At 44.4% G+C, this 23,931-nt stretch overlaps 1 protein-coding gene across 1 annotated transcript in view; it reads left to right on the top strand.

Annotated features, from left to right (window-relative positions):
* The window catches only part of LOC135398502 (afadin-like), a 224,298-nt gene that overhangs the window by 122,064 nt on the left and 78,303 nt on the right, over positions 1 to 23,931 (top strand). The window contains exons 22-23 of the mRNA XM_064629904.1: positions 15,337 to 15,474; positions 16,921 to 17,180. Coding sequence (XP_064485974.1) covers positions 15,337 to 15,474; positions 16,921 to 17,180 — 398 coding nt within the window. The remainder of the gene's footprint in view (positions 1 to 15,336; positions 15,475 to 16,920; positions 17,181 to 23,931) is intronic.

Below are 23,931 nucleotides of genomic sequence, written 5' to 3'. Positions count from 1 at the left end.
ACTGATTACTTCGTGATATGGTTCCAGTGACCCAACTACCGGCAGGGTGCACTTTAAAGGGCTGGTGTGCCCGTTTTTAGCAATTTCGTCTACGTCGCGCTGGGAACACAGGAAAGCCTCCTGAGCTGACTGATTACTTCGTGATATGGTTCCAACGACCCAACTACCGGCTGTGTGCACTTTAAAGGGCTGGTGTGCCCGTTTTTAGCAATTTCGTCTAAGTCGCGATGGGAACACAGCAAAGCCTCCTGAGTTTTGCCCAGGATACTTGGCTGTGTTCCCAGCGCGACGTAGACGAAATTGCTAAAAACGTGCACCCTGCTAGTAGTTTGGTCGCTGGAACCATATCACGAAGTAATCAGTCAACTCAGGAGGCTTTGTTGTGTTCCCGGCGCGACGTAGAAGAAATTGCTAAAAACTGGCACACCAGCCCTTTAAAGTGCACCCTGCCGGTAGTAAGGTCACTGGAACCCTATCACCAAGTAATCAGTCAGATCAGGGTGCTTTGCTGCATTCTCAGCGCGACATAGACGAAATTTCTGAAAACGAGTACACCAGCCCTTTAAAGTGCACATTGCGTGTAGTTGGGTCGATAGAACCATATCACCAACTAATCTGTCAGCTCAGGACGCTTGGCTGTGTTCCTAGCTCGACGTAGACGAAATTGCTAAACACGGGCACTCCAGCCCTTTAAAGTGCACACTGGGTGTAGTTGGGTCACTGGAACCATATCAGCAACTAATCCGTCAGCTCAGGACGCTTGGATGTGTTCCCAGCGCGACGTAGACGAAATTGCTAAAAACGGGAACACTAGCCCTTTAAGGTGCACCTTGCCGGTAGCTGGGTCGCTGGAACCATATCACTAGTGCCTTTATAATTTGCACACGTCTCGTAAGCGTCATTTGACCTCATTTCTGAATGCACTCATACTGACCTCACACCCCTCAGGCCTCACCAGTGACTTCACTCACACAGACCTGGCGCCCCTCAGACCTCATGAGTGCACTCACAGGAGGTGTCATGAGGGGCAAAACCTCATGAGTGCACTAACGGATGGCCTGATCGCGGCCTTGCCCTCACTCACCCTCGCCTCAAAGGCATGAGGTGAGGGTGAGGGGCACTCATGAGGGCCCTCATGAGTGAGTTCGCCCAGCTATGGGCAGTACCAGGCCTCCACAGCTCCCCGCATTTGCGGCAGTAGAAAAATAAAATCACGTCACAGTCACGTGGTATTACATCGTCAGGCATCATGACGGATGCCCATTGGCCAAAGGAGGATGCGCGCTCCGGGATTGGTTGATAAAGTTTCGAAATATCTGACAGCTCACTTTTCGCGGGCAGTCTGGGCAGTCGGCCAGCTCCAAGCAAGGTCGCTGCGTCTCCGCGGCTCGCCGATGTCGGTTGACCACAACGACCAAAGGAGGAAGTGTACGCGCGGGTTTGTTCGTGAGCTATAGTGACTCTGGCCATGTACTGATCTCCGATAAAGTGTCAACCTACCGACATTCTTGCCGGGTCGGAACTGGAATGTTTGGTGAGCTGACGCCTGAGGAACACTTTCGAGCGCTGTCGCATTTTCAAATACAGTGACTAAGAAGAGAGTGTTCGTAACGACAAAAGTATTTCCCGTGACTGTGTGACCTACGGTGCATCGCCAGAATGAGAAGAAGATGCTCATCTGTGAAACGCACGCACTCGTGGACTTCGCTCGCTTCCAGAAGTAGACTGTATGTGTGCTTTGCAAGTTCGAACTTGGTTTGTTGCTGTCTATTCAAGGAACGAAACGTCCTGTACGCACGGTGAATATATGAGTCAAACATTTGAGTTTATACGTTGCATCAATAAATATATATTTCGCCTATCAAAAATGTCTTGGTTATTTTGGAATAACGGGCGCCAGGTATGAAAACCAGTAGAAGTCAATGGCAGCCAGGGCCGGCCGAAAGCCGAGCCAAACTGAGAGGTTGCTGATTGGTTGGCTGCTAGGCATCACGACGCATTTTCATTGGTCGTATGTCCAGTGTTGCCTGAATTATCTCAAACTATGGGCTCTATGGGGAGCTGTGGGTGCCTGGGCAGTACTGCTGTGCGAATATTCCAAGTATTCGGTATTCGGGCCGAATACTGCAATCCTATATACGACATTTGATTCGAATAGTAGTATTTTGTCGAATACGTCGAACATATTCAAGTCATCCATCACCCACTGCAATGGCATGCACATCTGGCCGGTTTTGTTTCTATAGGCTAAAATTTGGTCGATTTTCGGTTTCGATGTTTGCAACGCTGGGGCGAATCCAATCCAATCCGATAAAAATCCTAAACTTTTATGGTGATACAGTGTTCTAGAAGGGTAACATAGTGGGAAGAGCGCCGGCCCACTCCCCAACGGCAGCTGAGCCAAAAAAAGCGGACGTCCGCGTGTGGCGCTGCTGTTGACAACCCGAGCCGCTGCAGTGGAAAATACCGAGGGCGCCTGGTCGGTGTGAATACTTGTGTGCTTCCGTTCTGTTGCCTACGCTTTTCAAGCGCATTCCTTCAACATGTGCACTTGTGAAAGAAACGATTGGTGAGCTCTGATGGAGAAGAAAAAGAAGACGGACACGCATTGCTTCCTAATCCACGGTCCTTCCACGCTAATGTCCTATATCAGGGCTCGACGACTCTAGTGTACATTAGCATAAATTGTGAGGTAAATTTCACACTGCACATAGTAATGTGTGTCGACGTAGTACATAGCGTCATGAGTAGAGCGTGAAGTTTTGAAGAAATAATTTCTCATAAATTGGCAGGGTAAAAATCGGGTAAGAAACGTGCTCTAAATTAATGCAGATTCAGGTGGAAAAACTTCCAGTATGCTAAATCCTGGAGTACAAAGAGCCACTGTCCAGGGGTAATGCGCTGTGACTCACTACACAGCATCACTTCAAACGCCAATGTGGTAGGACCTGGAATCATACTTCTGGAGCTGTTGAGAGCACAGTGCTGGCCGCAATCAGCTACTGTTACCACGTACTGTGTCATCACAAGTGGTCCTCCAACGGTGGCTTTTATGTCCTGTTCCGCTCGAGTTTTACTGTAAGCAAAATCTAGGCGATTCAAAGTATTGTGTTTCGAGATTTTAGAAAAGTACGGTGACTTTAAACACGGGTACCTTTGGTGCTGCTGTCTCAATTTCGTTTGAGGAGCCCTAATTGAAAGGTTAATTAAATTTTGCAGGTATACTTAATTGGTCGCCTCACAGATGCATGGTATCATGCAGAAAGTTCAGCCTTGTCGTATAAGCCAAAGGAAAAAGTGGTAGCCAAGCAGTTCCTGGTCTTTTTGTTAAAAATATATAATGTATACGAAAAACGCCCTTCAGCAGCACATCATTTTGCATTTGACTCATTGCATTGCTAGTCATCTATGTGAGTTGTCTGTGTTTTTGTCCATCGATTGTAATACGTACTGCAGACCACCCGATGCAGTCACCACAACATTGAGTTCCTGCATATATAGCATTGCGTATAGAATACTGCACATGCACATATGTTTGTATTAATATATAGTCGGGGTGGACCTTACATATACAGGGTGTTTCAGTTAAATCCCCGGGCTAAATAATTCGCGAACCGGTGCACCAATCGAATAACTTTCTTTTTTACAAGTATCTGTCCAATACCGCCTACAAGATGCGCACCGCGTGAATGAGCGGGAGGCGCTCATTATATTTAAATAAAAATGCAAATGAGTTTCGTAAAAAAGCGTAACTTCTAAAGCAGGGCGCTGTCGGTATTAAAATGGGTACTACCCCTTTTGGGACCTTCAGTGGACACCTTTCAGAGAAAAATCTGCCACCGAAGCGGGTCATTTGTTGCAGTAATTAATTGGTTTCGGTTTACGTATTTTTGTCGCGGCTGGTCGCGGCGAAGCGCAAAAGGACGTAATTCATTGGTGTAATTCATTGGTGTAAGGACGTAATTCATTGATGGATAAGGGAGTGAAAGAGCGTCTTTTTGCGCTTCGCCGCGACCAGCCGCGACAAAAATACGTAAACCGAAACCAATTAATTACTGCAACAAATGACCCGCTTCGGTGGCAGATTTTTCTCTGAAAGGTGTCCACTGAAATTCCCAAAAGGGGTAGTACCCATTTTAATACCGACAGCGCCCTGCTTCAGAAGTTACGCTTTTTTACGAAACTCATTTGCATTTTTATTTAAATAATGAGCGCCTCCCGCTCATTCACGCGGTGCGCATCTTGTAGGCGGTATTGGACAGATACTTGATCTTGGACAGATCTTGAAACCAAATACACGTGTGTGATCGTGCATCTCCGGGGGACCAGATATGACAAACAGAATAATACTAATCGAGGTCCATATAGGAGCAGGTTGCTTTCTTCAAAAACATCTGCCCTTTTGCGGAAACGTACGTCCCTTCTGATAAATGTCGATGCCGTTCCATTCCTCCGATCACTACCATGTGTCTTTTGGCGGACGTTAAGGAACCCTCAGGTGGGCAAAGACAATCCACAGACCGACCACGCTCATGATCACAGTTGTCTCGCGACGAGTACTTGAAGTACCAAGTACTCAAGTAGTACTTTAGGTACATTTTAAATCATGTACTTTGCACCGTACTTAAAGTACTTTTTCCGAGTACTTTCCCATCAAGTACTCAAGTAACCAAACTTGTACTCCAGACAAAAAATCACAAAAGGGTATCAAAAATGCACCCTAAAAAGAGCTGAAATAAAAACAAAAAAACGAAACCACACAGATAGCGCTATCTGTGTGTTTTCGTCTTCTTGCCGTCATTTTAGTGCTTTAGTGGTATGTAGTTCCATCAGTCCCAGTCTGACTTTACCAAAAAGGATTTTTGTGCTGTTAAAGAGCATTGTTGAAGCAAATTTATTGTTGAGAGGCTTCAAATCTTGAAAAAGTATCAGCGCTTCTATGATTATGTAAAACGAATGGAATGCAAAGACACACGCACATTATGACACTACAACCGGCAGCACAATGACTTTGTCAATTGTCATTTCAGTTCTCCGAGTGCAGGGTTCTATGCTTTTTTATATTGTTTCCTTCATTACTTGACTGACTTTACTTGAAGTACATTTGGAATTGGGTACTTTGTACTGTACTTGAAGTACTAATGATGCCAGGTACTTGGTACTTTATTTTAAGTATAATTTTGAGGTACTTTGCCCATCACTGGCACCGAGAACGCGTACAGTTCACATGGAGCGCTGCTCAGACGCGCTCGGGGTAGCTACAGGAGCGCCGCGCCGCGGCATCCACTCGATAATCTTCAGAGGGGGAGCGCCGCATTTGCCACTACATCCTTCTAGAGCACTGTAATGGTGAGTTGGAGCGTAGTTCTGTCAGTTCGGTACGCAGATGAAGATTACACCTCATGTGTGCCTTATGTCATGGTTAAGGCCCTCTGTTTTCTGCTGCGGCAAATTCAAAATTACGCGGCACTGACTTGTAAATTACGCGATTTTCCGCGGCGAGCAGTCAACAGCTGCATGAAATGCGAGACACTTTATTTTCTTGGATAATGTGGGAACAAAAAATGTTATAAAATTAGAGATTCAAAGCACTGTTGTGGCTCAGTATTACATATACGATATCTTGTGTTCTCATCTGGTGCAGTCTGTCGCCTGAAATCATTTTATACCTGCTGAAAGATCTTTCAGCATCTACAGAGCTAATAGGAACTTTATAGGAAGGAGTTTACAATACATGCCCTGGGGGAGTTCCATTTTTAGTACACCCATTTTTGTTCTTGGACTGTAGCCACTATTTAAAAGTCTTAACAGCTTGAAGGCAACCTCCCAGATATCAAATCAATATTCGCCACTGCTACCGCTAAACTGCATACTGAGGGACGCAGCCCATTCCTCAGGTGAAGTATACACAATAAACTGGGCTAATGTTATCCTAAGCTAAACTACAATCTGTCTGTTTTGTCCTGCAGCATAAACAATTTCGTAACGCAGGCTTCAATTTTGTAGGGGCGGCTTCACCTCATGCAGGGAAGCGTCAGGTGAAGCCCACTTTCGGGAGGTGTCGTTCGTATTCGGCGAATAGTCAAATTATCCGGAAACCTGAACATTGGGTATTTCAATTCGCGAATCGAATACTTCGAGTGATTGATATTCGACTCGAATTTGAGAACTCTAATATCCACACACCCTTAAAAATAAAGGATTCCGTGAAACTCTGCCAAACGAAGGATTCCGCGATTAATTGCGAATTCCACGAAATTTCGCGGAATCACGGAATCGCCGAAAACGCTAGGGGGAAAAAAAAAAAAAAAAGCTAGGGGAAACTTGAAAGCAATTACATGAAGTGATAACATCACGTGGCACAAAAATATAGTACAGTGTCCTGCAAGTTCAAAGTAACAATGATTGGTCAGCTCTAGCTGCCAGCGGAAAGTCACTAATAGAAGCAAAAGAGTTATGAAGTAAGTTTGTGGCCACTTGTGGCCACCCAAAGCTATGAATGAGATACAGTAGAACCTCGTTAATTCGAAGTCATCTGGACGGTAAAAAAATTTGAATTAAGCGGCCGTTCGAATTAAGTGAGCCTGGGACATGGTGGAGGAAAATATATTTATTTGCTGAAGAACTCACTTATCTTAGTCTGCTGCTTTCCGAAAATTACATCGCACATCACCGTTAATTCAAGATAAGCTATGAAGTCCATCATATCGCTGTGTGCGCCATTGGATTAACAAACTTCCGAAAACGACGAGGCATGTGCAGATTCATCCCTGCCGTCGTCACTCCGTTCATTTGCGCGAGCCGTGTTCAGAACGATGTCCCCCATGAGAGTTGTGGCACAGGTCTGTTCTGTGTCTTCTATCCTGGCGTACTCTTCAAAAAACGCGAAGCCCTCCTCTGAGTTTGCATCACCTGCAGGAGCTTACAGCACGTTGCAGATCTTGCGGCTGCGATTATCGCCACTTTTTCTCTCATCGTCAGCGTCTTGTACTTGGGCTGTCTCCACAGCCTACAGGCAAGAAGTGGACTTTGAAGTAGATCTCAACCAGAGCTCGAAACGAAAGCAAGCCAAAACGCGGTTCGTATAATCCGTGATGGCTGCACAGCTGGGATGCTGGGAGGCAAGGAAGCGTGAGGAGCGAGTAGGTTGCGCCACGGGAAAGGGAAGTCAGCAAGTGAGCAAGAGCAAGCACGTGGTTTTTATGGCAGGTCGTCGTCGCGTGGATTGGAAGACGATGGTAGATGATGAAATTCAGTAAGAAACATACAAATTAAGCGGAATGCAGGCGAGTTTTCTTCAAATGATGCGGTCAGATTGCAACGCGCGGATGCGGGACTGCAACAATCCTTCAAATTAACTGGAATTTTGAATTAAAGTAGCACAGAAGTCATTTTTAACACCCAGTTTTCTTCCTATAAAACTGTTAAGTAGGCCAGTAAGATGCACCATGCGAAGTAATTCACACCACAGAGTCATGATTATCACAAATTGAATTTAAAGTACGCCGCAAAAAGCGACCGTGTGCAACGGCAGTGCTGAGCAGTACCAACCTGTGATCTGCCTGGAACCTCGCGCTGACGCTATACAGAGAACACTCGCTGATTGGTCTAGAGAAATGTTGTCTGCTACTCATCTGTCGTCTGCTACTCGGCTGTTCGGGGTTCCGAAAAAGCCTTTCTTCTCGCTCGGTAATGATTCGGCCGCTCCTTCTATCCTCAATTCTCCAGGGGAACTGGCAAAACTGGTTTACAGCAACAAAGGGACAAGGCACTGACCCCCACTGAGCGGCGAACCAGAACGAGTTCTCCTTATAACGTCATCGGTGACGTGGCATCATACCTTCTCCTCCTCGTAATACTCAGAGTGGCGAGTTGAGGGTGAAGGCGTGGACCCATGTTTATGTGAGTTTTTTCTGGGAAACAAATTGCACACATCAAAACATTTAGCGCCATTCGGTAAAATGACACACACACTTTCATCAGACGTCTTACCCTGAAAATTTTTTGGATGGCTCTTTAAGCGAGATTACTCCTTTAAGCGAGATCGAATTAGAGAGGTTCTACTGTATAATCGATTTTCTGCGAATTATGCAAGGTTTTTGTTGTTTTCACAACCTCTATTATGTCATATGATAAGAAAGCACGTTCACTGAAAAACTGCACAGGCTTTCTGACGACCTTCTCTTTCTTTTCCTTTCTTTTTTTTTTTCTTTTCTTGTTCCGAAGTTATGCACGTTTGAGTCTTGGAGGCAAGTTAATTTTTGTTCTCCATAATTCGAAATGCCATTAAATGTGGAATGGTTTCGCTGCACCCAAAAGATATGTAGCAGCTATTGGAATACATGACCATGGCTGTGCTGATGGACTATGTGAATGCTGACAGAAGATATTTTTATAGCCGTAGCTTTCTATGTACAGTCGAACCTCGTTACAACGAAGTCGCACGGGAATCGCAAATTGGTTTGTTATATGAGATATTCGCTATGTATTCGCTACGTAAAAGTACAGCATTTAAATGCGACTAATGATTCTGACAAATTCCCGCCGGAACACGCGTAGCGTCCGCAATACTTTCAAAATCAATTCAAAACACAATAAGGCAACCACAACTGTTTTATTTTAAGCATTCTGTAAGCTTCTGTTGCTTCGTGGCAACGGCGCTGTTTACGACAATCACTTCAACCTTGTCAAGCAAATGAAACCCATCACGAACGATTTCATCGGACGCCGTCGGATGTTCCAGAAAGAAGTCCTTCAGTGCACGTACCATGGAGAGAGCCTCACAGTGCGTTAGACGGCGGTCTGTGTCTTCTGAATGTTCACACTCATATTCACTCACCGCTGCCTTCCTGGCTGACCGCAGCAATGATATCGGCGTCTGTCAGCTCACTTGCCACAGCAACGTTGTTATCTGCTAACACAAAATCGTCTAAAGTGACCTCGTTCACGCTGAGACGTCTCCACACAGTTGCTTCGAGATGATGTCCCATGTCTTCTATCGAAGTTTCCATGGCAGGGGACCTGAATCCGGCCTATAGAAAGCAGTTTCGAATCGTGCTCCTGGTGACGTCATTCCAGGCCCCGTAGAGCATCTCAATGGCAGCGTTCACAGTTTCGGGAATGATGCAATCCACGGTCAATTCGACGGTGGCGAGGACAAAAGCGCGGCGGAGAGCAGGAATGCGTGTGGAAGCATTAGAAGCACACAACCAATGAACGCGTTGCTCATTTATCGGTGTCATTCGCCTCCATGTGCAGGTCGCCTTTCCAAAACAGGGTCTGATCTCCTGAATGTGCCGGAAAAAATGCGCTCGCGTGTTGGAAAGTCACGATGAATCACTTCGTGGTAACCGATAATAGGCTAGGAAATGGGGAAGCCTACTTCGTTGTAAACGCAGCATCCCCGTAGAAATAAAGCGTGACCAACCAAACCAGACGGAAATCTCGCAATAACCGATAATTCGCACTAACGATGTTCGCTGTAGTGAGGTTCGACTGTAGTAGTACATGTAGCAATATTCGAATGTATTCGATTCATTATTATTCGAAGAAATAAATATTCAATTCGTAGTCGATTCGAACCAAAATTTCACTATTCGCACAGTCCTAGAGTAATACTATAATTTTTTTATTATAATAATAATAATACATAATACTGGATAAAAATGCGTATTATAATACTAATACAGTAATACTTTTGAAACCCCATATTATAATTAGGGTCCCGCATTTTCAGCCTTTTTTCCTGGGTGATTCGGCGGGCATCTTTCGGCACTTATACGGTTTGTCAAATTCGGACATTGTGGGCATTTTATAACGTTTGCGCCAAAAATAGATGCCGAAAAATCGGCAGCTATAATCACCCGGGAGAAGAATTATAGAAGGAGATGAAGGAACGAATAACCGAGAGACACGGGACACGAAGACAAGCACAAGGGCAAGAGACAAGCACAAGAACCCTTGTGCTTGTCTTCGTGTCCCGTGTCTCTCGGTTATTCGTTCCTTCATCATCATGCACCAGTTAGTCTGTGCCCTATCTCTTTTATAGAAGGAGAGCAGCTTGGTAGGAGGAATTTCCTTTCCTTTGTTGGAGGGTTCCACGGGAGAAGGTTTTTTCCTAAACTAGAAACTAGCAGCTCTGTGGTGAGGCCACCTCGAAACGAGGGGAAGGCAAAACGAAAAAGTGATGCCCCCTGAGGAAGAAATGTGCAATCAGGTACCAGCACTCTTGGCACATAGCACCGAATAGTGTACAAGAGTAAAATTCCGAGTTTTTCGGAACATGCGGAATTTCTAAAAAAATATTCGGCAGGTGTTTTGCCAGCGTTATTTGGTACATGCCGAAAACTCGGAAGCCTAATTATACATAGATAATACTCATACTATATTATAATACACTTGTAATACGGGAAATACATATTCCTTTAGAACTTTCCTTTAGGAAACACCAACGCACATGCAACATTTATTTCTGTACATAAATTTTTTACGCTATTGCATAATAGGTGTCTACACACAAATTGACTTTAACAGCATTTTCTCCAAAAGGGGGTCTTCAAGTGCTCGTCTGTTCGGTCTGGGCACTTGTTTTGCAAAGGAAAGTCGTTCCACCAGAGTAGATGAACACAAGTTGCTATTTACCCTTCAAAATAGATTTCACTGTGAACCACCACAAAAAAATTACTGTTTAGGGTCGTGCACCTTTCTATACTGGGAAGAATGAGGCCCTCTGCCTCCTTTTTAAGTAGTTCAACCTACAGGTTAGATATGTTAACAAAAACCATAGCCTTCTTCAGACCTAAAAATGACCTCAACTTCCTGACTTCTTAGTCACCAGGTATAATAGTGACAAAGAGAATGGGAAAAATTGAAACAGTACAAATGTGTAATGACATGGTTTGAAGGCCCATGTTGCCTTTGTTATCAGTGCATACCAGGGACAAGTCATTCAGGGGCAATGGCCAGTGTGAAGGCCAAGGATGAGTAGTACACAAATACCAGTAATAGCCTCAGTGCAGTGCCTCAAAATGCAGTATTATAGTACTTCGTATTATAATGCATGCTCACCCCTGATTGCAATCAACCTTCAGACTTCTGTTTTCAAAGACCAGGGCTTTTGTGAACTGGCTGCTGAAGCTATCCCAAATTACACTCTGCCTTCAGAAACAGCCCTTTCTTGCATTACTATACCAAAGCTCTTCCAAGACACTACATAAAAAAGCAAAGAGAGCTAAGCTCTTGAAGACAGCATGGAAAACATCTGTTTCAGATGAGACATGTGAACTTGATCTGTAATGCCAAGACGGTTATTCCGTTATTCTCGGCAAATTTTTTCTGATTGAGTGGCTGCTCTCCAATCTAAAGCAGCTGGTCTGGTTTACTTTACTGCGGTAATGATTAAAGGAATAACAGTGCAGCGGGTGCAGGTTCTCCTGTTTGTGAGGTATTCTGTAGATTTAAATTGGCCTTTTTGTTGAATATTGTAATAAAATTGAAAACTGAAACAGGTAAACCAAATTGGATTTGATTTGGAAGTTTTGGTATTCACACAGCTCTACTCAGAGGTCATGCTTTCCTATGTGTGAAAAAGTCACAGCAATGTATGCAGGAGCATAACAGTGGTGCACAACTGCAAGTTGCCCTGTGAGCAGAATACCTAAGTGGCATTGTACTAATACTGTCAGCATTGTTACCAGTCTATGAGTTCCATCACCCTCCAATTTTTTCTTCTGTGGGTATGACTAGGGTCTGAGGTTCCCGATTTCTCCCCTAATCTGTCTTGGGTTGCACAACCACAACGTGCGACTACCCAAATCGCAGAGACTTGACAGGCGAAAGGTGGATGAAAATAGACAAGCCATCTAAGCATGAGAGGATAAGATGTCATGTAACTCAGTAAGCATGTGCTCTAGGCATCGACTACATTCACCCTGTACTTTTGCTGTCATGTAGTGCAAGAATAGGTCACTGAAAAAAATAAATAAAACCTGTAGAAGACTGTATATGTGGAAATCAACATGATGGCAAAGGACAGCGCAACCACAACTTCTGAACCTACAGTGTGTCGATGCTCCTAGTGGGGGTTATCCATCAACTCTGCGAAGAAGCCATTCGATTGCATCCAGGGATGCATCTCAGAGGCACATGAATCTGAAGGAAAAGGCATTGTCACTTGAAGCTGTGTCTGAGGCTAGCAGCAATGACTTTATTTTGTATGCCAAATGGCAGTTGTGATGTTGAAAGTTCCTTCAGCAAGCTATAGTATGCGCAAAGGCTAAAGACGTCATGGCTGAGCTGTGACACTCTTAAGTTGAGTGCAGTGTGTGCAAGTGCCTTTGTTGAATTGCTTTCTACAAGTTTAGACAGCCATGCACATTTGAGCACATGTGTCATTTGATAGCACAGTTTCACCTTGTAGCACACAATACTATTGCTTACTTAGGAAGCTTTTTTTTGTACCATACCAAACCTAATATCAAACCTAATAACGCAAAACCTAAATATGCATATCAAGCCTAATAAACCCGACTTTTGCCTGCATTATATGATTTTTCCAATTTTATACCCAAATTTTGTGTCTTCATAAACTTTTGTATAAATCTGCCCCCCAGAATCCCGCGTGGGTGTGACTGCCAACCTGTCGATCACCGAGGAACACACTGCTGATACACACAGAAGATTGTTGCTTGCAACGGACTAAACCTTTTAATCCAAATGTTACAAAAACCAAACACTTGGATGTTTCCATAATGAAAACCCGAGACGAGGGGAAAATAAATAAAAAATATGCAAGTGTGTCTCTTGTGTTTTGTGTCTGTCCCTTGTTATTTATTTTCCCCTTGTCTCGGGTTCTCGTTATGGATATCTGCCACCAGCTCGCTTGCTTTCTATCTTTTTTATACTTACATGTTGAAAATGCAATAGCTCCTGAACAATCCGTCCTGGCTCTCTGAGCTGCGCAAAACAACTGCCCCTACCCACTGTTACAGTTCCGTTTTATCGCTCGCTGATTGGCGGATACGATAACGTACACCTCCACGATAATGGTGCCCCCCCCACGCACACGCACACTCTCCCCCCCCCAATTTTGCAAAAGATATTTCCAAAAGCCTCAGACCCTAGATATAACTAGATATTACTCAGATACACTTGTGGATGACATTTGACAGTACATTTGTGCACCCATCTCTCCTGTCAAAACTCTCACAACTTTCTTCTTACTCAATTTCCCTCCCCTTCATCCAATCTAAAATGGTGCAACCTACGTCCAGATTCATCCACCTGCAACAGTCCAAGTCGCTCCAGTGTTCCCAGCACATCAACCCCAGACCTTGTTGCCACCCCATTTCATTTATCTAGCAAGGCAACAAATAACTCTCCCCAATCTGGACTGGCTGGTGGTGCTCACCAATGGGAGTCAACACAGACATTGGATCGGTCTCACTTACGCAACCGACGAAGCGCAGCTTCTGCTGTTGTTGCAGCTCACCCTGTGACATTTGTTCAACATCGATCCATCACCGAGAGCAACATATTTCTTGTTGGCTGCCTCGAATGCGAGGAAGAAGGGATTCCATCTAATGAAAGCAGCAAAGCCTGTTATTGTGTGCGCTGCTGCCCACTTTGTCGAAGGTCTAGCGAGGGATCTTTGTTAGAGGAAGATGAGGAACTTCCACCTTTGCCTCCCAGGCGTAACAGCAGCAGTGGGGCGTCAGGTACAACGACTGAAAACAGGTTCATCCCTTACCCACTGTGTGTTTGTCTGGTAGTTACTTTCAATTGACTTTTGTTTGACATTTGAAAGCACGTAACTTTTATTTTCTTGCTTATGGTCTGTTTCCCTTTCTTTTTGCTGTTTTGACTGCAAATGCAAGGTGGTACTTTCACCTGATGAAGCAGTCTTTGCAAAGAGTGCTGCAGTCTAATCAGTTTGGGAAGAGCAACACTATGCATGTACTTATTTGTGTATTGAGTTATATGTGCTTCATGACAACCTTTTTGAGTTCATGTTGACCATGCACGAAAACTTGTCATGTCAGACAATGATTCCTTGCATGATATAATGCAAGGAATTGCACATTCTGGAGCCAAGTGCATGTGTGCAGTATCATCTATCAATTTTAGTTGGCTACTGAGCTGAACTTATTATATTTATGTGCATATAAAAGCTATCAACTTTCCCAGCTACATTTCAAATTTTCATCAAAAGTAGAAAGTGGATGTTGAATATGTGCTTGATTAGAGTTGAATAGTACTGAGTATTTGTTGAAAATTATCCACTGATCAAGAAAGTAAAATGATGATTGATTGACTGTGGCGTCCAAATATGAAAGGTAAAAACCAGTGGTAAAACATGGACGAAAGACAACACAAGGCTGGAGTGGAGTGTCAACAGATTTAGTGAAGGAACAAGGAATGATAAAAGGTTTGCAAAGCTCCGCAACATCATCTGTAGGATGTACAAAGTATAACATTCAGGGATGAAAACACACAGGCTGTCAATGGAAGAAAAGACAACATATCCTTTTAAAAAGGCAAAATAAAAAGGACAAGCCTTAGGACAAATCTGAAGGGAAAAAAGTAGAAGTTGTCTCATAACATTAAGAAAGTTGCCGGGAGACACGCAGATCGGGCAGTTTTGTCTGCCTCCTGTAAGCTTTCTGGGCTGTGTGCTAGAACTTCTACTAGTAACAGGAACCTGGGCTGTGTCTGGGCTACTAGTAACAGGAACCCTCCCTGTAAGGTTAAACACTCTACACAGTACACTACATATATTGCCAACGTCATCTACTGCATTCCTCTAGCCTGCCATAAGGTCTACATAGGGTAAACCGGGAGCTGCCTCAACTTAAGCTTAAGAGAACATCATCACTCTGTCAAGTCAGAGGGTGGTGCAAATCTTCCGGCACACTGTCGGGCCTGTGGTTGTACTCCGCTGTTTGATGAGGGGGAAGTTCTGGGAAAGGGCAAAACAAAACGCGAGAGGGAGTTAATCGAGGCCTTTCAAATACGAAAGTATGGTTTTAACCGGTGTGTCAGTGAGCCCTCTCTTTCGCTTACTGATAAGGAGCTCAGGTTCCTGCAAAACATTTGCAAACCTTTTATCATTCATTGTTCCTTCATTAAATCTGTTGAGAGTCCAGCGTTGTTGTGTCTTTTGTCTCTCGTTCGTGTTTTACCGCTGGTTTTTACTTTCGATGTCATGTACCAACAGGCCCAACTACGTACCATTCTCAGGCATCCAAATGCTTATTAAAGTTATGTGCGCATAAATGTGGTACAAAAATTAGTGGAGTAGCTTCTGCTGTTTAATTTTTTTCACTGTGTGTCCTGTAGGTTCTCGTCGCATGAGCGAGCGTGACATTCCGAGTCGCATAGTACAGGAAGAGGGCCACATGGATCACAGCCAAGGGCCCCCTGGCTACCACGGGCACCCACGAATTCAAGGGAGCAAAAGTGTGCCAGCACTGAACAGTGAGGAATAATCCACTTTATAGCGCTTTCTTGATAAGAAGATTACCTTGGGAGTCTTTTGGATCTTAAAGCATTTTTTTTAGAGGTTTGCGAATATTGAAATTTTTGAATACGAATGAATTACGAATATGTATGCAAAATGGTCCTTCAAATATGAAATCAAATTTGGAATATCACATCATAGGACAAAGACTTGTATATAACAGTATAGTACAACCCCATTACAGTATTTACTCGCATAATTTCCGCCATTGTGTAATTCATAGGTTGGCACAAAAATACCAAGGAAAAAATCATGTAATTTGCATGCTAGCAGTTTCGCAAGTACTAGGTATCTGGCCCAGCGCTTCTCAGCGACTATGACAATTGGTTTCTGCTTACCACATGGTTTGTGCCACACCGTCAGTGCTACCGATGTTACTTTTGTTTTGTTTTGCACCCTGCATTCAGATGATGGTTCATTGATGCAATGGACGGTACTGTCACTCGAACCACAAAGGAAGCGTGGGAAGAAATTTCATAGGAAATACATTGGGACGGAGAGCTGGTATGCCCTCTTAAGGTTGAAAACAGTTTATTTATTTATTTATTTACATATTAGAACTTGCGCCTTACTTTTCTACATAATCACCCTCTTTGTCCAAATATTTTTGGTTGCATGCTACTAGTTTTTCGACACCTTGTCTCTACCACACCGTGTCAACTTCGCACTTTCACTGTGATTTCACTTCATCATCGCTTGCAAACTGCTGGCTGCTGAGGCACATTTTGGAGGTAGGGGAAGAGATGGAAATCACATTGGGCAGGATCTGGAAAATGGTGGATGCGAGAAAATTTCTCTTCTGATGCCCTTCTAGAAAAATATGAGCCAAACATATGTTACTGCTTGTGATCATTATCACTGAGCAAACGTGGATCCCATGTTATGCAGAGCTTTCGATAATCAAGTTAATCCTAGGAGGCAGATGCATAAAAATCTTGACTGTAACATGCCGATCTTCTTCTACAGTATTCCGAACTGCAGAAACAACGTAGGTTCATGTTGCATTGCTCAGTCTCACAGCACTGTTCACCATTTACATTTTCACAGCCTTTTATGAAGGATGCGTTTCAACATCAAATCATATTGACACTCATAGTCTTATCCATAAACAGACATTAGTTCCCTATGGATATTAACAGCAGTTTGTTTTTTTTGTTTTTTTCTGGCTGTGAAGAAACATATGGCAACGTGTGATTCACCATCGGTCATGATTCGAAGTGGTACAGTATAAACCAGATTACAGGTCGATCTTGTGTATAAGTCGACCCCATTTTGTGAAGAGGAAACTGAAGCAATATGCTATAAATGTTTGCAAAGCTCTTTAGCCTTACAGAAGCCTTGCTCGACCACAAAGGAATTTGTTATAAAAAGTTTTGGCTTTGCTAATAACCTTGCTCTTTCAGGCGAGTATGGAAGTGAAGGTGGAGATCCACTACCTCTGCCCATGTCAATGGAGCATCATCTTCATCCTGCACAACACCGTGGCCATTCCTTTAGTCCAGCACATTTTCAGCAGCCTTTGCACCAGCCACCCCTTCAGCTTCAGCATCCTATTCAGCACCAGCAGAATCTGGGGTACAGTCGTACATCTTCAACGGCATCCATACCAGCAGATGCTTCAATTGACCATTCACGGTATCAAGACCCACCACCATCTTACGCTGTAAGTTTTGTTTCTGTTGGGTTTGTGTACAGTATTAGTGAATCAATTTGTGCTGCAACAAGTTGTGAGTAACATGACTCGAAATCCTGCTTCATTGGTGAAGCTATCCACAAGGAGTCACCATACAAAATATTTCTGATCTACGGCGTATTGTCAGTGCGCAATAAAATTTACAAAAGACAGTCGAAGAACGGCAGTCGCGGGCGAGAGACACGAGCCCAGCGTGACGCTGCTCTGTGCCTTTTTTCTTTGTTTTTTCGTCTCGGCTCGAGCGCTGCTTATACATGTTGCAGCTGTGCCGTTGGACGTCTCTGGTCACGTGCCGTAGCCCGTGATACGTCAGGCCGTCTTCGGCTTCGCTTCGGCGCTCTTCGGATGTGGAGAGCGTAATGCTGTCCCTATAGGTACCAAGCCAGGGGTGGAAGTGCTGCGCCATTCTGCGCCCCGCTGCTTTTCATGCGCAAACTTGAGCCGCAACATCAAAGCTGCGCCAAACTACCTCCTTGGTCCATACCACTCTAGTAACACTGCCAAAAGGGAGCCACGAGCATCCATATCCATATCCGCCCCACGATCAACCCGTCCAGAAAGCTCTCTTCATATCCAACAAAATCCAAAGTCAGCCAATCCGAGACAATTTAGTTTATTTTCATGTCGGTTAGGCTTGTTAGGCTTATCTCTGATGGGGTGCGCGGCAGCTTCACTTCCTCTTTTGCGGTTCTTGTTGATTTTGTCGTCTTTTAGGTGGTGCCGGCACACTGTGCAACGGTGAGCAAAAGTAACGATAGGCAAAAGTGACTGCTGACTTGTTTTTTGTTTTGTTTTTTTTCTTGTTTTTTGTCAGAATCACGGGATGAGGGCCCATGTACATTTCAGAAAAAAAACACGAAATTCAACGATGACATCTTCAAAATGATAGACTAAAATGGTGACCTCACTTCGTTGTGCTACTAGCCTAGTGTAAAAGAAACCGATGCTTGGTGGTTCGGCTGTCACGCGCCATGCAGCATCAAAGAAACACGCGGACAAAGCAAAGAATCACAGACACCGAGAGTGGCGTTCTTCAGTGCTGAAGCAAGGATTTGAACGCTTTTGAGGCCAGAGCTAACGTACAGGAAAGTACGTGAAAAGCAGACACTATTTTCGTACTTTAGGTGATTGCGAACTCCGCCCCTGACACATGGGGAGACGTCGCAACGGAGATTTTCCTGACCATGTTTCCCCCATTCAGTGCGGAAGGATGAAACTTTCGTACGTTGTTTCCCAAACTACTACAAAGCATACAAAAAGCGCCTGTAACGAGAAGAAACAGAACAGAGAACACGGACTGCTGAGGCTACCCAAAATGTCCATTCAATGTCCAGTCACTGGTCAGCCAAGGTGGCAAGTCAAAGGACATGGTGAAGGTAGAGAGCACAAGCGTTCTACTGAAGGACACAAACGCAAAATTTCCAGAGTTTCTCCAGCGCATTCAAGTGATTGAGAGTAACCCGCGGAACAAGAAAAGGAGGGGATCAGACGAACGTTATACTCTCAGCATTGCACGAGGAACATCAAACTATGGATAACTGTACCAATGTAAGCACTGCACATGGCACTCCTCAGGCAACACTGAAAGTACAACGTTCGTCTGATTGTGTATTGTAACTGCATTCAGGCAGTGCTGAAAGTTCCATTCTGTACTAGTTTTCACCAGGTGTCAACTAATCAAGCAGGCTGGTCAAAAAAATATGTACTAGTTTTCACCAGTGTGTGTGTACGTTTTAAATAGTCATGCAGACTAGTCAACGAAATATGCGTTAGTTTTCACGAGTGTGTACTTTTTAACTAGTCATGCTAGCTAGTCTATAACATTTTGTACACTGATATTTTTATGTTTACATTAAGGAAATGGTTAGCTTCTCATGATTCATGGTGTATCTGGCAGTATATGACAATGTGCGGATCTCCAATCTTCAAGGAAGCAATCTGCGTACCAGACGTTTCTGCTCCAAATTACGGAATATGTGCTCCAAAATGTCATTTTTCCTGCTCAATTTCTGCTCCAGAAGCAGATTTTTGCTGCTCCAATTGTAGCTCCAAAAATCCTGACACCACTTCCACCCCTGCAAGCAGATCCCAGGCAGATAACCGAGATAACCACATCAGATTTCAGAGCGAAAGCAACGTGCTCCTTCTGGTGTGCCTTTGCATCCAAAAACGACGCAACACGCATGGAAATAGTTGTATAATCACAGAAAGTCTGGTTTTCTGTGTCTCCAAGAAGAGGGCTCTTCCTCTTTCTCTGTGTGAACAGCCATAGTAAGATCATCTCTGAACATCGCCACTCCACGTTACAGAAACGTGCACATGGGGACCTGCTACGTAACTGCATAACACACCGCATCACAACACACTGCTGTAAACTTAGGTCAAGTAGTTGAGTATTCACATGTCCAAAAACGACGGAGTCCTAAAAGTGCGCAACTCGAGGTAGGATTCAGTCATGAAGTTGCAGCTACGCCGAGCGCGCTTATTATCCGACCCTGTTTGCTTGTTGTAGAAGGCAATAACAAAGTTGTCCGTAAGAAACGGCATCTTTGTGAGCTCGGCTGCCCATTTTTCCTGCCATTCTAAAAAGCTCGAATTTCAAGGATGTCAACTGTCCCGCTGGTCGTGCTACAGAAAATCCCACACAGCACGACCTCCCGAATACTCAAACATAGCGCCGCCGACAGTCGCCACCACGAGATGGCAGCACTTATGAATAAGGTGTATCACCAATCCAGTCCAAGCACACTGTCCGAAATGGTGGTTTCGAAGTTTCGTCGTAGTCATAGTGCTACAGTGAACTAGAAGAGGACAGTGGAACGACTACACTTTCCATGCGACTATTGCGGCGTCGACAGCCAGCGGCGTCGCTGCAGTCGACGACTATAGGCACCGAGTAACGTATAGGTGGCGACGCGGCGCTTTGCGTTCTGCGCCTTCTGCAGGATGTTCTGTCAGAAGCTGTAGGAGGCAAAGTTGGAGAAGTCAGGTGTGTTGTACGTACGAGTGTGTAAGATGGAGAGTCGTAGCGGTGTGCTTATTACATCCAAGGCATCCAACCTGTCTGAAGTGGGGGCACAGGAGCAGCATTTTCACCACTGTGTGTCGGAGAACAATATTTTGGAGGAGGCAACTAAACAAAAAATAAGAGCATTGTGGCTAGTTCTGACCGATCCTTGACAAAATCCTTACTTGTTGAATGCATTTTTCGTGCTTGAATTTTCTTTTAAATGTTTTCAGCGCAATCCTTTCGACTGTTAATTGTTGCCGCAATTGGCACTGTTATTGAAAACGATGTCACACGCCCTGAAAACATTGTCGTGAGCATTTTAAAAACATGATTGCAAGTCTATATGTGTATTCGCATGGGAGCTGGCTTTGTGAACGTGGAAAGCATCTTCAGAACATTGTTTGGGTACTTCCACACCTACCACTGCCAACCTGAGGCAGCCGACTGTTCACAATACAGCTATAGCAGATTCAAATTTCTCTGCTGTTTGTTTATTTTTGCTCTTCTTACTCAGAACCCTTCTTTTAGTAAACAATCCTAATAATGCCTGTCTACTACCTGTCTGTCTACTAAAGACAAAAGATATGGCAGCATATTGGATCAACCAGTGTTGAGTCACCAGCATTGATAAAAATACTGTAAAGGCCACCTCATCAATATTACCTGAAGAATGGAAACCTCTTATTGACAGTAAGTTCATAGCTTCCTGGATAGTCAATTCCCCGGTTACGGGAATTCTATTTTTCTACTCTTTTGTCAGCAGTCAGCGTTGGAGTTTACCAACAATAACTAGTTTGCAGCCATGATGTTACCTGGTGATATGACCCTACTAGAAATGTATTTTTGATTACATATACTGTTGCCATGAGTGGCTGTGTGAGGGATGAAGTTGAGAGTGCGAATCAGTGTCCAACAGCATAACTCTTGTTTTATGTTATGCACTGTTATGCATCCGTAATAGACAGTAGGGAAGGGGAATATGTGCTTAGTCCAAGAAAAGAACAAAATTCAGTCAAACGCAATGTGGACTTGATATTCTGTTTAAGAAAAAGAGGAAAACGATGAATAAAAATCAGTATGCAAAGAATCTGCATAAAATGTATGAATATAGAGAATATGCATGTCTTGAAACTGTTGATGATACTGTGCTCAGTGTGAGCTTGTTGCGGAACAACAAAGTGTTTAGGCATGGTTCCCCTGCTCGTCACACTTCGCATGACGAACAAAATGCTTGTTAGTTTTCTAAAGCTATGAAACAGCTTGGCTCACTAATAACAGTAAATGATGTGAAGAAATACGATGTGACCATGTCACGTAGGGAACGAGCTGGAGCCACTTCTATGTTGCTAACTTTTCCACGAAACGCGGTACAATTTTTCCCAATACGAGTTTGTATCAATCACAGTGCACCCAACTATGTAGCAGTTAACATTTTTGGTATTTAGCTGTTTGCGCAATGAGCGTAATGCACAGAAACTGCGAACGCCAACATTAGGCGTGATCTGCTCTCCTACCGCCCCTGACGAGCGCTCCGAAACGTGGCGCTTCGTTCGAGGAGAAACACGTTGGCTCGGTAGTAAGGAGGAGACGCAGATTAAGAATACAGTTAATTACAGTTACAATTAATTGTTCTGAACAGAGTGGAAGAGTACAAAAATCTCAATTCATAAAATTGTTGAGACGCAGACGACACTCTTTGCAAAGCATGCTCATGGCCAGGCCGCGCACTGTAGCGGCTCTTAGTGCCGCGTGCCGCTGCTACTTTTGTCACTTGCTCTGACAGCCATCCCAAGGCACAGTCCCTTCTGTTCACAGCACTGCCCTCTTCTAGGTCACTGTAGTAGTGCTGAAAATAGTCCTATTGGCTTGTCCGCAAGCATTTTAGTCCTGAAAATCAGGCCTTCAGACTTCGACCTGACCGGAAAATGTAATAATAAAAATGTATTATAATTCAATGGCGAAGGTCACAGTTCTCTGTGGGAGTCCAAATAATAGCCGCCTGAAAAATCAGTCTGCTACTGTATTGTGCTGGATTAAAACACTACTTATTGATAGGGCCCTGTGTTTTTGAGTAAAACACAATAAAACCTGTTTTTAGCCACTGATTTGCATTTTCGTCTGTTCAGGTAAAACACGGAAAAAGCAGAGAAACAGGAATCTTATGGCGAATGTCGGTGGTCATTTCGTGGCAACTGTTTTTATGCCAGATCCCACCTGTTCCCCCCAATCTTGCCAGATCTCTCATGTTTGTGTGGTGCTGTCTGAGCACCAGGAATTTGCCAGCTGTCACTTTGTTCGCCCGGCCTCGATACAACTGGGTAACAGGTTGCCCAACTATATCCGGTGTCGTCACATCCGCACTGCGACGGTGGCATGGGCCCGCATTGGCCCTGATGTCGAAGTTCATATAAGATAGCAGACAACGAAATCTGAAGACGAGCGACTGTGATGCCCCTAGCATGATCCAACCGGCTAAAGCAAATCATCATGGGAAATAAAATATGAAGTTCATGAAATATGAATTATCCGAGTATTATACATCTAGACTGCTATAAAGTGGGGATTTCTGAGGAGCAATTAGTGCTCTTTAATTGTCACAAACCCTGTGACAATAACTGTGACAGTAACATAAACTACTGATAGTTTGACCATGTGGCTGCCACAGCTGCTCTGAATAATGTTAACCATAGTGTACAACAATCCACAAAGTCTCTTTTTCTGCATTGTTGGCCCGGCGTCGGGAACGTGGCGCCCCCATCGCCCGGCAGGTCCGACCTGTCGCAGTAGTCCGCTCTCACATTATGGTTGGGTCGCTGTGGGAGTCAAGACCCCTACGTCAAACTGTATGTAGCTCACCCGTGTCCGGGGAAATGGGAGTCCTGGCGGGTGAGCCAACCCGGAGGTTGTGTTGGACCCGTGAGGGCCCCTTTGGGAAGGCAACACACCGCTTTGGCCCCTGACTTCTCGTAGTCGGGAGGTCCTGGGAGGTCCGACCAGGACTATGCAGTTCAGTCACTGCCTCTTCTCCTCTACACTTCCCTCCTGCTTCCCTACCTTCCCACTGCTCTAGGGTATAGTACTTGCCAAAATGCTGGCGCGTTAAACGCGTCCCCTGGTTGGGCTCGGTGGTGGGCGGCATAACGTGAGTACCGAACATTTTTTCCAATTCATGGGTTCTGAAAATCACAAAAAACAAGATGGACCCCTGAAAAGGAGTCGTACCGAGATCACGCTAAAGGTCGACAAGAAACACGCAGAACACTCACTATCAGAGTTATCTTTCCCGAGGTTTCTGGTGGTACATTCAGCCGACGCTGAGAGGCCAATGAGCAGAATATCTCCATTCGTGATTGCAAAAGACATCGAAAAGATTGTAGGAAAGGGCTATTCAGCCAAAAAGCTTTTTTCTGGAGATCTACAAGTTGAGGTACAGACAAAGAAACAAAGTGACGCGTTGCAAGCCACCAAGCAGATCGCTGGAACGGACGTTTGTGTTACCCCACACCGTGTACTCAATACAGTGAAAGGTGTTATCTCAGATGATGATTTACTTACAAGCTCTGAAAACGAAATTTTAGAAGGTTTATCTTCGCGAGGGGTCACTGCGGTACAGCGTATAAAAATCCGTAGGGAAGGCAAAGAAATCCTGACAAAACACATTATACTGTCGTTCTGTTTGCATTCTCTCCCACCTTCAGTTAAAGTGGGGTA

The sequence above is a fragment of the Ornithodoros turicata genome, chromosome 6, assembly GCF_037126465.1.
Source record: "Ornithodoros turicata isolate Travis chromosome 6, ASM3712646v1, whole genome shotgun sequence".
NCBI lineage: Eukaryota > Metazoa > Arthropoda > Arachnida > Ixodida > Argasidae > Ornithodoros > Ornithodoros turicata.
This window is presented reverse-complemented; position numbering and strand designations above follow the sequence as displayed.